The following is a 17,006-nucleotide window of genomic DNA, read 5'->3' as shown; positions in this document are numbered from 1 at the left end:
TGGCACGCAGGAGCTTGTATTAATAGTTGTGGCATGCAGAGTTTTAGTTGCAACATGTGTGATCTAGTTCCCTGACCAGGGATCAGATCCTGGGTCCCCAGCATTGGGAGCCCGGAGTCTTAATCACCGGAGTGCCAGAGAAGACCCTTCCAGTTATTTTCAAATATGACATTGATTTTCCACAAGACAGGGCTAAAAGAAAATTGAATATACCCCAGCCAATTCTCTATCTAGAGTCACCAGCCCCAAACCTCAACTCCTTTTGATTTGTTTCTTGGCTCTGGGGCAAAGATTTTCCTGAGTTCCATTTCTCATAGTGCTGAGGGGGTGATGATGTCCTTCCCTGAAGTATTTCATTAAGTACGTTTTTCATTAAAAAAAAAAAAGAATTCTTGCCATCTCTGATTTCCAAAAAGGAAGGATAAAGAGCCCAACAGAGAAGGTTCCCAAAGGTGCATGCTAAAATCACTGTACCCTTTGGGGAGTAAGCATTTATTGTTCTATCCAGCCACTTCAGTAACTGAGGCTCTTACTGTTTGTACAGGAGAATAAGTGCTAGTCTGTCTCCTAGGCAGGACCAGTTCACAACCTGTCAATGAAATCCACAATGGTGCTGCAGAGAAAGAGCTGTACTTGGGTGCCCCGAAACATCTTTTGTACTCAGGACAGGTCACCCCTTACAGTTACGCAGAAGCAACACACTTCATTCCACTCATTCCACGCCTCTGCACATTCCGTTCCTCTGCCTGGGATGCCTTTCTCTGTCTCTTCCGCAGGATAAAGCCTCCTTATTCTCCAAGACTGACCCTAGGCATCACCTTTCCTAGGGAATCTTCTCTTTCTCCCAGGATTACCACTCAGCATCTCCTTTCCCCATTCTGTGTCCTTTCTATATGTCGCCATAGTAACCTGGGCAAATCACTGTCAAGGTGCTCAGCACCCTGTATCTGTCTTTTATCATTGAGTCCCAGGAGTTTGTTATTCTACGTACAAGTATCTCATCAGAGACATGACTTGCAAAGATTTTTTCCTATTGTGTCGGCTGTCTTTTCAGTTTCTTGATGGTGTTCTTTGAAATACAAGAGTTCTTACTTTTTATACATTTTCGATTTCTTGAATCAGTCTCAGAAGACTGTATCTTTCTAGAACTTCCCTCTTTCATCTCAATTATCCAACATTTTGGCATATAGTTGTTCACAGTATCCCTCATAATCCTTTTGAGTTCTGTAAGGTCAATAGTAATATCCCTTCTTTCATCCTGGTCTTTACGAATTTGACTCTTCTTCCTTTCTTCCTTAGTAGTCTAGCTAAAAGTTTGTCAATTTTGTCAATCTCTTCAAAAAATCGACTTTTTCTGAGGCTTTTGATTTGTTTTTATTGAATGAAAAATTCTTGAAATTCTATAGTGCCTTACAGTTTTCAAAAGTTTCACACACGATTTCATAATATCCCTTTTTCTCCCTACCCGTTTCAGCTCACCACTGGTAACCACATTTGTTATCTATAGCTGTGAGTCAGCTTCTTGTCTGTTTTACTTACTAGTTTGTTGTGTTTTCTAAATTCTACATATAAGTGATATCATACAGCATGTGTTTCTCTGTCTGACTTACTTCATTTAGCATACATCCCTCCAAGTCCATCCAAGTTCTTGCAAATGGCAAAATTTCATTCCCTTTTTTTTCCCTTTTTTTTGGCTGCACTGGGTACTCACTGTCATGCAAGGGCTTTCTCTGGTTGGGGTTCCTCTCTAGCTCCAGTGCACAGCTTTCTCTGTTGCAGAGCATGGGCTCTAGAGTGCCTGGGGTTCATCAGCTCTGAGGCACGGAATTAGTTGTCCTGTGCGTGTAGAATCTTCCTGAACCAGGGATCGAACCTGTGTCCCCTGCACTGAAAGGCGCATTCTTAACCACTGGACCACTGGGGAAGTCCTACCACATATTCTTTATCCATTCATTTGTTGATGGACAGTTTGATTGCTTCCACAACTTGGATGGTTTGCAAACTGCAAATAATGCTGCTTATATATAACCATTAGGGTATATGGATCTTTGCAAATTAGTGTTTTTGTTTTCTTCCAATATACCTTTGCTTTTAAAACAATAATTGCAATTAAACAGAGACAGCCTATGGGGAGAGGGCTGCAAAGGATTACACTAAAGGTATGAGAGGATTTTCAAAGTTGATCAGAGCACCAAACTAAAGAATGACTACCTAAATTCACACATGCCCAGACTTGCATTTCAAAACACTTATGGACAGAAATATGATCTCCAATACCCAGACTTGATATACTTCAGTTCTTTGGCTTTACTTGAACTTCAGCACATCCCCTGTTCCTTGTCTCCTCAGAAGCACATTCTGCCAGTTCTACAGAAGAAAGTGTCAAGCCAGACAAACTGAGAAAACTGTCTAGAAAAGGCAGTAACTTCTGCCTCCCAGACAGAAGGGCTCTAGACAGCAAAACAAACTATCTAGTTCATCTCTTCCAAAACAGAAAAGTAAAGGCTGAAAGGAAAATAAAAGGAGGGGAAATAAAAAGAATCCAAAAGCAAACTCTCCTGAAATCTGTCCTGAGTCATAACTTCCCTTCCACTGGGGCTCTCCTTACCCGGAATGGGGTGTTAATTCGGCTCGTGAGCGTATCCAAGATGTGGACATTCTCGTGCTGGTGCAACAGGATAAAACGGAGGAAGATCTCGAGCAGTGCTGGCTCGGAGATGCTGCGCAGAAAAAGGTCCAGGTAGGCGGTTGTGGTCATGACCTCCTCCACAGTCACCTGGGCCCAACGACAGAGTGAACACAGGTGAGCCTCCCCTCGATGCTGCGATACATGCCTCTCCAATGGCCCCCGGCCTCACCGTAGTGACCCCATCAAGGCAAGAACACGCCTGCCACAAGAACACACTTCAGAGCTTCATTTGAAGCCCCTAACCTATTCACATTCCTCAAAATCTCATGCTGATTCTGCCTTTTAATTCAGTAAGGGAAAAGCACAGGCAGAAAGAAGCAATTCAAGTGTTCCGACAACCCTGATCACCAGATGCAGTTCAAATACCATCAAGATTTTAGTGTGTAATCACAAAGAAGGAAAAGATAATAGAAAGTATGTTCATGGTCCATAAAAAGGATTAATTAGAAAGCTCAGTATTACGTGTTTCATTACTAGTCATTCAATAAACTTTTATTGGGTTTTCCTATGAACAAGAAGCTAGAAACAACACATTTTCTGTCCAGGAAGATGGGTTCCATTTATGATCTAGCAAACTAAATAATAATATGATAAATAGCAAATGAGAGGTGCAGAAACAAAATGCTGTAGAAGTTCAGATATGTTTCAGGCAAGTTGCAAGTCAAAATTTTATAACTGAATAATATATATAAAGTATTATTTATAAACTGCTGTAAGAGTTTACTGCTTATAAAGTAACTGTGACTTTTTAAATAGTACAGATTACTATTTTCTATGTGCTGTGATTTTCCCATGCAGTAAAACATCAATCTTTCAGGAAACAGACTCCTCTAAAGAGTCAAGTTTTTCAAAGAGCTGAGGATTTGATGCTTAAAGCAACATAATTTTATTTTAACCATTCTGATTGGGAATATTTTAAAGAGTGAGTAGACACTGCTTTGTCTTCCTAAAGGTAGAAATGTACTTGTGCTCAGTTGTGTCCAACTCTTTGCGACCCTGTAGGCTGTTGCCTGCCAGGCTCCTCTGTCCGTGGGATTTTCCAGGCAAGAATACTGGAGTGGGTTGTCACTTCCTTCTCTAGGGGATTAAACCCATGTCTCCTGCAATTGCAGGTGTTGGCGGGCAGATTCTTTACCACTGAACCACCTGGGAAGCCCTAAAGGCAGAACAGGGGTCATCAATTGCCATACTGTCTGTAACACAAAAAGACTCAAACAGGGTTGCATGAGAATTACCAGGGAAACAGTTCAAAATTTCATATTTCAATCTTATACCCTAGAAAGTTTAGATATCTCCCCTGCCATGAGTCTAACACACTTGATGCTAAATGAAACAGATGGTAATAAATTTTGAGTGATCACATCTTTTCTTTTCCAGTATTCGATCTTCTTTTCTCCTCACTTTAAAAGTGTTAGCTGTCATTTTATCATACTGTTACTGGGCCATTCCTTTAAAAATGCTTTCCTCTTCTCCTTTTCTGCCTTCAAAATCCACAACTCAGTTTAGAAACCAGATCTCCAGACCTGCTACATAAGCGTGGACAGTCCTCGTAAGGATGCATCGGTGCAGAAAGGCTTGAATTACTTTTATGAATTTCTTGGTTCTTAGGGATGTGCTAGATAGGTGAGTCCATATAGATATTACCAAATCAGTTCTGACTGTGTTCTTTATTCTAAGCAAGGCCCCTACAGGACATCTGAATGCACTCTCAGAACCCACTGACTGTACCCTGAGTGGCCTGAGCACAGTGTCCGGCCCTTCCATTCCCACCTCAGTGCCAATCTTATGACTCCTCACTCAACACACCCCTGTGTCATCTGACCAGATGTAAAAGCTCTCTGTGCCCAAATAAAGCAAAGGAAACAGGTAAGCACCAACCACGTGGCAGACAAATTACTTTGAGAAGAGTCCTCCTCATGGGCTGCTCTGCTTCTGAACAAACGGCTTCTATCCTTGCATCTTCCTGTATTCTCTAGCCCCAAGCTCACGGCACTTATAACACTGTCCTGGGACACAAGCTGTGACTTTTTCTTTATTACTGCAGGGCGATGTAAAGAGCCTGGTGCACAGAAGGTACTTAATAAACATTTCCTGAACAAATGGCAGCCTCCAAGGACCTGGCAATTTACATTTGCCAAAATTGAGCTTAAGTTTTTTCATTTCTCCCTCTTCTCTACATGAAATCTGAAGGCCCCAGTGAGTGGGGACATTTTTTAAAATAAAAATTACAGAATAACTGATTTCACCCAGAACAATTAAGGGGAAAGGACTGACACCACCACCAAACACATAGTTCCATTAGCTCACACAGATTGCACAACTGCAATCTCAGGGTCCTAGAGTAGAAATTTAACCTAAAATCATTTACACAAAATTTGAATTCCCTAACAATCTTGATTACTAGAAGAAAAAAAAAGGAGCATTAATCGATTCCTGGGTAGGGAAGATCCTCTGGAGAAGGAAATGGCAACCAACTTGAGTACTCTTGGCTGGGAAATCCCAGGGACAGAGAAGCCTGGCGGACTACAGTCCATGGGATCACAAAAAAGTTGGACATGACCGAGCGACCAAACAACAACAATCATTCCAAAGGGACCACGTGTGTAGTTTCTGTGTTTTCAACTTACCTGTGGAGCACTGCTGAGCTGACATGCTACACACAATTCCAGAAGCTGCCTTTGCACCAATAGTGTAGCATCAGCTTTTCCTCTCTTTAGTTATGCATGGCCGTAATCAGCTCAAAAGCACAGCGATAAACTCTTGAGAATCTAAATCTCAGTCTTTGGGACCTGGCATGAAAGGCGGGCATTAAGCATCTATTGTTTACTACTCTTAAGCCGGATAAATGGAAAGATTTTTGTTTTTTTTTTAGAAATCAAAGCTGTCATTTATAAGCTTAGAGGATTTAAGGAAGCACTTGGAGGGGCAGCATTTACATAACGTGCTATAAATATTAAAACCCAATTCCATTAAGCATCAGGTTGCAAAATCTTTATGAATCAAGGTCACCCTCACCTTAAATGAATACCCAAACCAAGAAAATCTGGTTCCCTTCTCTTTCCCCCTCTTCCCTCCTCCATATTCTCAGAGCCCTTAGAAGCTTTTTATCCCAGAAAATCTTCTCCTGCCCCATTATCTTGACTTCGCAGAAACTTCCTCTAATCCTCCAAATAGGAAACCTCCTTAAGCGAGGATGAGACCAGAGCCTAAGTGTGATCACTTGAAAGCTAATGATGAGCCACGAGGGGAGGGCGGCTGGGCTGTGCAGAATGTGAAATTCAGGTTCTGCCAATGCCCCAAAGAGCAAGTACCAGCAAAACGGGAGAGCAGCCTCCTCCTCGTGGGCCAGTCATGAAGGACAATCAGCTGCTGATGTAAGGAGGACCTTTCTGCCTCACCGTTGTGTGTCAGTATTTATTGATCTCGTTCTATAAAGCACTGCAGCTACAAATTTACATAGAAATTCTAGCAGAAAGGGTGAATGAGGTTCTACCATACAATACACAATAATAAAGCTTGGGAATGTTCTTTCTTACTAAAGGCAGACCGCAGTGGCTGCAATGACTTAAGGAAAACTCAGGTCCTACAGACAAATAATTATCCTTTACAAGAAGGTACAACCATGAACCCAAACAGGATATTTGCTTAGGCACTTTCACATGCCTACTTTTCAGCCCAAGTTCTAGAATGAGACCCTGACACAGGTACTTATTTTTACTGCTATGCAGTCCAGTTTAGTCTATTTTTTGAAATCCCTTCTCTACCCTTTCCACCGCCACTGACCCCTACCTGAGTTGTCCTTCATGCCAAGTGCCCTTCGCCAACTGCTTAAACATGTTTTTCAAACCATAGTTTGAGACCCAAAGTAGGTAATACAGACAGTGCCTTGGTCCACGCATGGTTTAGACCAGATTCAAACAGAAAGTATTGGAATAGACTGCATGTAGTAAAAATAAACTTTGTAACTCTTGGGGGAGGAGAAGGATGGGAATTCCTGGCCTAGCTTGTTAGTCACCCACTAAAAGCAGCTGCCAAAGGTGCTACTGTGTCCCCAGGAGCCTGGTGGGAAGATCTAAACCTCTGTGTGCTGAGGAATTCCTTGACATCTGTCTTTAGGTACCACTGAGAGGTGTGGCGGAAAGGGCATAGAGGCAAAATGAGACAAGGAATCTTGTTTAGCCTCAGTGTCTCTGAGGGCTGTGGCTTCCCAAAAGGTGTGGGTGACATCGTTTTACAAGTGTACAGATAGTCTCTCGGAGAAGGCAATGGCAGCCCACTCCAGTGCTCTTGCCTGGAGAATCCCAGGGACGGGGGAGCCTGGTGGGCTGCCGTCTATGGGGTCGCACAGAGTCGGACACGACTGAAGTGACTTAGCAGCAGCAGCAGCAGGAGTAAAAATGAGTCCTGTTTTGCCAAACTTTTATATAAATATGTTGTTCCAACTATACGTAATACAATATATTTTGCATGCCTGTGTCTTGTTACATTCAATTAAGAAAATGCATACACAGAAATGTAGAAAATAAGTTTCTGGCTGTGCATTATATTAATAGTTACAACAGTTGAAAAAATACTAAAGTACCAGTGCAAAAACCCAACCAATTCACAACCTTTCTGCCGTCTTTCCCCACCAGTGCCCTCCACTCCGGGCCATCTCCCAGTAAGGCCTGGATCTGGGTGAACTGCGTGAAAAGCTGAGATCGGTTCTGTGGACAGGAAGGCAACTGAATTTACTGTCAGTCTACGCCTTTTTACCTTAGCCTAAGAGCTCCAACCGCACTTCCATTTTCTTAATTAAAATTTTAAGTTTCCCAGAAATGGACAAAATAGAGATTTTATTTTCTTTGAAAAAGGGGATGAGGGGGAAGAGAGGAATTGACACTGTGTCACACATTCCACTTGGGCAAAGTCAAAGCTCTCTCCAAAGTGAAGCTAGAACCCAGCCCAGCATCATGCCCACAATCACAGCAGCACATCAGCTTAATGCACAGCGTAGGAAGAAAACTGAGCATATAGACATCCTGACCTTTCCATTATCAGCTCTAGTGGGGCAGCTCCACTGGCATCTAAATTAGCAGCAGAATCCTCCCTGTAATGGCAGGTCTGTGTGTGTGTCCTGAAGATGCTTCCCCGCCTGCTAACTGTGCTTTGTGTGAGATCTGGGCACACTGGGACAAACAGACGGCTACTATCTTCTGTCGCCTCGGCAGGTGGCGGGCGGCGGGATCAGGTGGCTGTTGCGCCCTCTCCACGTTAGAAGCCACCCTTCTCTGGCTTCCCCTTTGGTGTAGAGCAGACAACTAGCCCAGCAAGGGCTCCTCTGGGTCCTCTGTGAGGCCTCAGCCCCAGGGGCTCCACCCAGAGAGCAGGGAACAAGGAGACCGGGCCCCCCGGACCACCGAAATCAGTAGCGGGGAAGGAAAGATGAGGCTGGATCTCTTGAAACAGACACGAAGGGGTTTTTCCAGGGAACACAGGCTGAGACCCCAACTGCTGCTGCCAGAGGGAGAGCCGCTGAGGGACAGGCCGGGGCGTGTCCACCCCAGGGCAGCCACCGCTGCAGCTGGACTCTTCCCAACCTTCTCCTTCCCTCCCAGGACTCAGAGCACGAACAGTACTCAGGAACAGAGGCGGAGAGACAGACACCCTGGTTCTCAGGGAGCGGAGCTGCAGTTTCAGCCAAAAGTTCAGGACAGAAAACGTGCAATTATTCCCAGTCTGCAAACAGGCTGCAGCTGGCGGTTCAGGCTCCCTCCCTCCGGGCCCCTTCTGCTCCTCGGCCTCCAGGCACTCACTGCATCTACCCCCCCACCAGAGGCAGGCGGGGATGTGAGAGGAGGTGACATCCAAAGTCCGTTCAACTCAGTTCAGTCGCTCAGTCGTGTCTGACTCTTTGTGATTCCTTGGACTGTAGCACGCCAGGCCTCCCTGTCCTTCACCAACTCCCAGAGTTTGCTCAAACTCAAGTCCATCGAGTCGGTGACGCCATCTAACCATCTCATCCTCTGTCGTCCCCTTCTCCTCCTGCCCTCAATCTTTCCCAGCACCAGGGTCTTTTCCAGTTAGTCGGTTCTTCACATCAGGTGGCCAAAGTACTGGAATGTCAGCTTCAGCATCAGTCCTTCCAATGGACACCCAGGACTGATCTCCTTTAGGATGGACTGTTTGGATCTCCTTGCAGTCCAAGGGACTCTCAAGTCTTCTCCAACACCTCAGTTCAAAAGCATCAATTCTTCGGCACTCAGCTTTCTTTCTAGTCCAACTCTCATACCCATACATGACTACTGGAAAAACCATAGCTTTGACTAGACGGACCTTTGCAGGTAAAGTAATGTCTCTGCTTTTTAATAAGCTGTCTAGGTTGGTCATAGCTTTTCTTCCAAGGAGTAAGTGTCTTTTAATTTCATGGCTGCAGTCACCATCTGCAGTGATTTTGGAGCCAAAGAAAATAAATTTTCTCACTGTTTCCATTGTTTCCCCATCTATTTGCCATGAAGTGATGGGACCGGATGCCATGATCTTAGTTTTCCGAATGTTGAGTTTTAAGCCAACTTTTAAAAAAAAATTAATTTATTTATTTTACTTGGAGGCTAATTACTTTACAATATTGTGGTGGGTTTTGCCCTACACTGACATGAATCAGCCGCGGGTGTACATGTGTTCCCCATCCTGAACCCCTCTCCCGCCAACTTTTTCACTCTCCTCTTTCACTTTCATCAAGAGGCTCTTTAGTTCCTCTTTGCTCTCTGCCATAAGTCAATAGGTGTGGCTGTTCTTCCCTAAAATAACTGAGGAAAGAGATTAAAGTGATGGCTACAATGATTTCTGCAACATATTTTAAGGAAAAGAAGTTAAAAGTAAAACCAGTCTCTGCCTCTTCCCCCAGTATTTTCTTGATGTATCTATAATACATTAAATATATTAATTATTTAAATCAATTAAATATTAATTGATTGACTAATTAAACAGAAGATACTTCTCCTTGCCTATGATAAACCTCTCCCTGGAGAAGTCAGCAAATTATTTATAAAGCCTTTCTTCCTATTCTATGTCTATATAATGTGTACAATACTACTTCATTATAATGTAACTTATCAGAGTATAATTCAGTATATGATTCACTATATTTGAACCATATCCAGTATAGATTTTCATTACTGAAATACTCCAAATATCAGTAAGAAAGTTATTTCACAGTATGGCTCTGTGGTCAGAAACAAGGAAATTCTGGAGCAAAATAAGTTTTATCTCCGAAGCAAAGATCTGAAGAGTATTCCGAAGATCATTTCATCCATCCCTTTCTGTTTACTAGTTCTGCCAGAAAGATTCTTCTTAGTTGCAATATGAAGAACTATAAAAACAACATCACCGATCTGTTTGGGGGCTGCTGTGCATAATTGAAGACTATTCTCAGCATATTGTTTCAGCTCTCTGAGTCCACACCATCTCAGGAGAACTGAGTGGACCTAAGCAGAAAAGATACTTATTGGAAGAAGCCTGGGGTAAGCTAACAGGATCGCCAGAAGCCTGAAGAGCAAGCTTAGAGAAGAAGGGAGGTCTGATGGTGGGAAGCCAGAGGCAATCAAACAAGGGATTACACAGCTTCCTTTGGCAACACAGCTCAGGAGTTCTTTGCAATCAAGAAAGCATGCCTCAATGTAAAGTAAAATTCCACCTGCTGTAATGTAAAGTGTGCCTTACACTTGCTGCCCTCACGTTAAGAAGTGGTGATGGAGAGAGGCTGTCCCCCAAAACTCAACTTCCCTTCCTGTTCTGGAATTCTTATGAAAGCCCTCAGCTTCCTCTTTGCTAGAATAAGTCCATGCCCTTTTTCAATCTTCTTAATGCATTTTTCCATTTTTTAAGATTGCAAACTTACTGCAGAAATGACTATGTCTGACCTACAGGGTGAATTCTCAAAACACTTTGTACACCAGCAGGTACCCAAAGGATAATCAATAAACATGTCAGGATGGAAATCAGCTGCCCTGTTACTAATAAAAACAAACAAACAAATATGGTTTTCAAAGTCTACGCTGGGGATGCCTTCATTAGCAAGGTAGTTGATTCATTTGACAATATGTGAACAGCAGAGGAAATCTTCCTTTTGTGTGTGTGCTAAGTCACTCGGCCATGTCCAACTCTTTGTGAACATTTCACAGGAAATAAAGAGCCTGACTCATGCAATGCTCTTGATTATGGCAACTGAGAAAAGTGATCCCTTGGGAAAAAGGAAATGCTTCCTTGGGCTTCCTCCTAATTTCTCTTCTTGGTTAACAAGACAATACTATTGAATTCTGATGAGCACACATTAAACCCAGTGGTGGAGGGGAAATGGTTCAGAGGGTCGTTTCAGGCAGCTTCTTTAGAATGAAGTTTTATTTGAGAGCACCTGTAACACGGCGGAATCTAATGCCTGTCACCCCAACCCCCATTCAATCTACTTGCTGGGTTCCGTGTATTATTTGGGAGTGGGATTTTATACACGGGCAGTTTTCCTAGACACCAAAACTGTAACAAAGACAAGTTCTGATGATAAAGGGCAGATTTCACGCCTGGCTTCTGTGCCACTAGAGAAGACCTCAATACAGTGGAAGACCGGAAAAACACACAGGTGTTTCCTCCAACAAATTCAGTAAGTCTAGTCTTCCTGGCGGTTTTCTTTGTTACCCCAAATGCGTTCATCATCAGGTACTCAACAATCACGGGGTAAGGCACACACAGGGCCATCCTGTCAGTTACTCTGTCTCACCTAAAATGCAAGTCAGTCACAAAAATGACTGGAAAGGGGGGCTCTTAAAAGAAGCCCACTTCTTTTAAGTACGTAAATGTTAGAAAATGTCAGTCGATCAGTTGTGTCCGACTCTTTGCGACTGTATGGACTGTAGCCTCCCAGGTCCCTCTGTCCATGGAATGCTCCAGGCCACAACACTGGAGCGGTTGCCATGCCCTCCTCCAGGGGATCTTCCTGACCCAGGGATTGAACTCGAGTCTCCTGCATTGCAGGCAGATTCTTTACCGTCTGAGCCACCAGGGAAGCCCCCTACAATTTTCTATGCTATTACATAATCTTCTGCATTTACTGGAAAAGTTCATTGAGTCAACATCCCTAAATATCTCAAGCAGGTTAACTAAATCACTTTTAGAATAAGGAAATGAATAAAATACATAATGCTTTAAAAACTTAGTGTGGGGTAAAAGAAAACTATACCCAGAACGTGAAATAAGCAGGCTATAAGCTTCCTTTCCGTTCTCTTTGTTTTCTGGTTTTCTTACGACCACCTGAAGAAAAGCTTGCAGGGCATTTGTTGCTGATAAATGTTTAATGATCTCTTAGGAGCGTGCAGGGAAAGAATAAAAGATTAACACTAACTTCCAGACCAGATTCTCCCTGCCTTCTCCACTTTTGTTTCCAAGATGAATACTACCTGGCTGCCTTAGATAAGGTGGGGTTTTGTGTGAGCTGATTTTGTGTTTCTCCATGTAGAGTGGGTGGGACCCTTCCTGTCTTTCCATGATCCTGACACTTAAGAGCAGAACCCTGTGATTCTGCATTATCTCCCTTCGGCACTTGTTGAAAAAGAAAGAAATCTAATTTTTCTTTTCAAATCAAAAACTAAATGAAAGCTTAATTTATAGCCCTAATTTTCTCCCCCTGCAACAGGTGAGAAGTGACATGAAAAACTATGGGAGGTCAGAGACGAGGAGGTTTCACAGTACCTGGGACCCACTCAAACTCCAAAACGGGGTAGGTGGGTGTGTATAAGGCAGTGAATACAGACAGGTTGGTCTCCCAACTTCTATAATTTTGTTTTTTTTTAAGTACAGATGATTTACAATATTGTGTTAGTTTTAGTACATTGATTCAGTATTTTTGCAGATTATAGTCCATTATGGGTTATTACGAGATAATGGGAATAATTCCCTGTGCTCTGCAGTATGCCCTTGCTGCTTACTAACTTCCATAATTTTTAAAGCAGCAAATCTAGGGGAGAAGAGCTGTCCAAGGAAAAGGGGCAGCACCAGGGAATTTGGGATCAACATGTACACAATGCTATGTTTAAAATGAATACCCAGGGCTTCCTTGGTGTCTCGGTGGTAAAAGATCTGCCTGCCAATGCAGGAGACGGGGGCTCAATCCCTGGTGGGGCAGGATCCCACATGCCGTGGAGCAATTAAGCCCATATACCACAACCACTGAGCCTGTGCTCTAGAGCCAGGAGCTGCAACTACTGAACACATGCACCACAACTACTGAAGCCCGAGCATTCAAGAGCCTGTGCTCCACAGCAAGAGGAGCCAGCACACGAGAAGCCTGTACGCCACCACCAAGAGGAGCCCCTGCTCGCCACAACGAGAGGAAAAACCCTGCTGCTGCTGCTGCTGCTAAGTCGCTTCAGTCGTGTCCGACTCTGTGCGACCCTATAGACGGTAGCCCACCAGGCTCCGCCGTCCCTAGGATTCTCCAGGCAAGAATACTGGAGTGGGTTGCCATTTCCTTCTCCAGTGCATGAAAGGGAAAAGTGAAAGTGAAGTCGCTCAGTCGTGTCCGACTCTTAGCGACCCCATGGACTGTAGCCTACCAGGCTCCTCCGTCCATGGGATTTTCCAGGCAAGAGTACTGGAGTGGGGTGCCATTGCCTTCTCCGGAGGAAAAACCCACGTGGCTACAAAGACTCAGCACAGCCAAAAATCAATAAAATTATTTCAAAAAATAAGATGGATAACCAAGGACCTACTGTCTAGCACAGGGAACTCTGCTCAGTGTTATGTGACAGCCTGGATGGAGGGGGCTTTGGGGGGAGAATGGATACCTGTGTATGTATGGCTGAGTCCTTCTGTTGTCCACCTGAAACTATCACAACACTGTTAATAGGCTCTACTCCAATATAAAATTAAAAATTAAAAAACAAACCTAGTCAGAATAAGAGACACAGATGCATGGAACAATTTTATGGACTCTGAGGGAGAAGGTGAGGGTGGGACGTTCTGGGGGAATAGCATTGAAACATGTATATTATCATATGTGAAAAAAAAAAAAAAAACACCAGCCTGTAGAGTACAAGTCTGTGAAGCAGTAAATCATCCTCCAACCCTCCCCCAGGGCCATAGCTTGGAAAGCAGACAGCTCTACCAGAGCAGAAAGTGCCCTCTGCCCATTAGATCATTAGATCACGGTGCTTGTGAGTCAAGCAGGAGATGCCCTTCATCTTCCTCTTTGCCCACTCAGCAGGGCATCCCTGGTGCAGCCAACAACCTACATAGGCCTATCCCTGCCCAGCCAGCATTTTTACAAGAAGTACAATAACTGGAACTTCCCACTGCCCATCAATGGTAACATGGAAGAAATCTTGAGGTGTAGAGTAGGTACTTGTAAATATCCCCCAGTACTCAGTCTCCATTTCTTCCTGGGAACAAATCCTAACTTTACAGCTAAAAACCACATTTCCCTTCTTCCTTTGCATGTAAGTACCTCAGTATATATCTGGGCCAGTGATGTATAAACAGAATTGGTGGATGGGATAAGACAAGATTATTGAAGGGCATTTTCTGTCTGCTACAGTTAAACCCTATGCAAACTGATCCAGTGTTTTCTCTGAAAATAAGACGACTTGCTTGGTAAGTAAACTGCTAGAGAGATCTCATCCACAGCATTGAGAACAGTGCCTCCTGTATACCAGGCACTCAGAAAAGAAACGAATTTTCATACCAGAAGACCAACTGCAACTACTGCAGCCCATGATAAAGCAGAAACGTGGCGTCAAGACTAATTTCATAGCCCATTCTCCAAATAATCCTCCAAAACACAAGAAAAGTCTTTTCTGAAACTTTTTAAAGCCATGGCACGTCATAAGAATTATATTTTACAATAATATGATACTTACCATTACTTAACACAGTGGATTCTGATATTTTCTATTTGATTCTGTTTTGAAGTGCTATTTGTGACCTACCAGACTGATTTTGTGGCTCATTAGTGTGACAAGACTCAGTGTTCAAAACTCTGTTTAAAATATATATATATATTTACTTCCCTGTTAAATTTTCTGTCCACTAATAAATGAATAAGCACTATAGTATAATTTTCAATGTAAAATGAAATGGAAAGAAAGTGGTAGAAATAACCAAAACATTGTTCTTATTTTGTTTGACATTTTTTATAATTAAATACAAGCACTGGTGTCTTGGGGCCCCTACAACATAAGACAGATATTGGATCTGCACTGGGAAGACCCGCCGGGGACTCCGGAGGAGCAGAGAGTTGGCTAGGTGACCCATCCTTCTCCAGTCTCAGCTCCTGCTTTCAACTCCTCCCTGGCAACGGGCAGCATTGTCTCTCTGCGTTCAGCAAAGCCAGGCTGTCTTTGCCCCAAGTTTGGTTCCTAAACCTCTACCCAGGGTGGGTAAGTACTTGTGTTAGCTGTTCTTTCTCTTTGCTGAGCAGCAAATTAAAAACGTACTTCCTTCTAAGCTGGAATTCTCAGAATCTATAGAGATAGTAATTTAAGAATGTTTTTTTTAAAAAAGGCATCACAGGGTAGTTGAAAATGGACTGCAGTGGAATGCGAAACACTTGCATGTTAACCTTTAACCTTTGGTATCTGGGGGCCTTGGGCAAGTCAAGTAACCTCCAGGCGTATCAGCTGCTGTGGCTGCACACTGACCCTGGAGCCTCTGACCTGCTGCATCCGCTCGGGCAGGGAGTAAACATTTATCAACGAAGAAAGTCAACCATGAGATGCAGTGACAGCTTCTGTGAAAAGTGCCTTCCTCCACAGATTTTGGTAAGAACATAAAGGAGGGAGGCTCTACAAGATAATAAAAAAGCACTTTGGAACACTTAGAGGATGCCAAAATGTAAATACAAAGCTGCCACGTCAACCTTCTGTGGATAAGTTAATGCTGAAGAACTGAAACTTCATCAATTCCATATCCTCTGTTCCTTTCACAAACATTAGGCTCATGGACTCTGGATATTTCTTTTCCAATCTTCCTCGTGTACTCAGCTGTAAAATGATGGTGTTGGACTAGCTGATCCATCTTCTCAATTTCCAAAACCTGAGATTCTTTGAGCCTGTATCAATGGCATGAAACATGAGCCAATTCTGGTTCTTCGTCTTGGTAATTTTACCTTCCAGCATAACCAACACCTAAGTTTATTCTAGTGTAGAGATAATGGTGCTAGCCACTGTTTTTTGATATATTTATTTAACCAACTGCATATTCACTGAGGGCTTTTCATGTGCACAAGATAGTAGCAGCTGAGGAAACATAAAGAAGGATAAGAAACATCCTGTCCCTCATGGTACTCATAGCAGCTGGCTGGTGAAATTCACATGAGACAAGCGCTAAACTGTGTGGTCCCCAGTGGAGAGTGAAGCAGCAATTCAGAGATGAGAGAAAGCGGTATGTGCTTAAGTGCAAGGTGTTAGCCCAATATCAGGACTGTCCTGGGACTTAACAGACAGAAAAGAGAAAGGATAATCCAGCAGGAACATGGGGATAAGAGAGGACCATGTGGGCACTGTTCTGACTTCAGATTTACATTTGAAAAGCACGGGGTAGGACTTCCCTGGTGGCTAATATTCTGTGCTCCCAATGTAGGGGGCTGGGGTTGGATCCCAGTCAGAGAACTAGATTCTGCATGCTGCAACTAAGACCCAGTGCAGCCTACTAAATACATAAAATTAAGTTTAAAGAAAAGAAAATCACAGGGGAAGTTAGGTCCATAGGTAGGAAGGGGTCAGACTGGGGGTGGGGGGGTGTTTCAAAATCAAGTGAAAGAGTCTCAATTATCTTCTGCAGGCAACAGGGACCCATTTTAGGTTCTTGAGCACTGGAAGGACATTTAAACCACTACTATTTTTTTTTAAATATGAATTACTACTTCCAATTTGCTAGAATTTTAAAAGGCTGGATGTCTGTAGACCTGATAGAAAAACCAATGTCTCCAATCCTAAGACTTCTTTTCTGACACAAGATCTCCTAGCAAAGCACTTCTGGCCTTTCTCTGCGTCCCTCAGTAACTCTTCCCCTGGCAAGGGGGTAATTTGTCATTTTGATGAGCCTGTCCCTTCCTCTCTGTCTTCTTCCAGGAGCCAGGCTGCCAGCAGGAAGGACACATTCTTCTCTGCATCTGGAAGAGTCTGTCTAATTCTGGGCTCAGTATTAGGAATTCTTACGTACAGGTGTAAACCCTATTCTCCAGCAGCAGTTTTACTGATAATAAAGCTGCTCTTTTGCTCCTCCATCTGCCTCACTCATTTTTTCTCAACTTGTCAGAACCCAGATGGAGAAGAAATCCCTTTATACCCAA

General features: G+C 43.4%; 1 protein-coding gene across 8 annotated transcripts in view; it reads right to left on the bottom strand.

Moving 5' to 3' along the window:
- The window catches only part of FHIP1A (FHF complex subunit HOOK interacting protein 1A), a 381,881-nt gene that overhangs the window by 29,599 nt on the left and 335,276 nt on the right, over positions 1-17,006 (bottom strand). For all 8 annotated transcript variants that reach the window (XM_081544005.1, XM_081544003.1, XM_081544002.1 and 5 more), the window contains one exon: positions 2,609-2,776. In XM_081544005.1, the coding sequence (XP_081400131.1) occupies positions 2,609-2,776 (168 nt within the window). The remainder of the gene's footprint in view (positions 1-2,608; positions 2,777-17,006) is intronic.

Source organism: Giraffa tippelskirchi, chromosome 11 (genome assembly GCF_054371585.1).
Source record: "Giraffa tippelskirchi isolate mGirTip1 chromosome 11, T2T-mGirTip1v1.2.pri, whole genome shotgun sequence".
Taxonomy (NCBI): domain Eukaryota; kingdom Metazoa; phylum Chordata; class Mammalia; order Artiodactyla; family Giraffidae; genus Giraffa; species Giraffa tippelskirchi.
The sequence above is the reverse complement of the archived record's forward strand: the minus strand, read 5'-3'. Positions and strand labels throughout refer to the sequence as shown.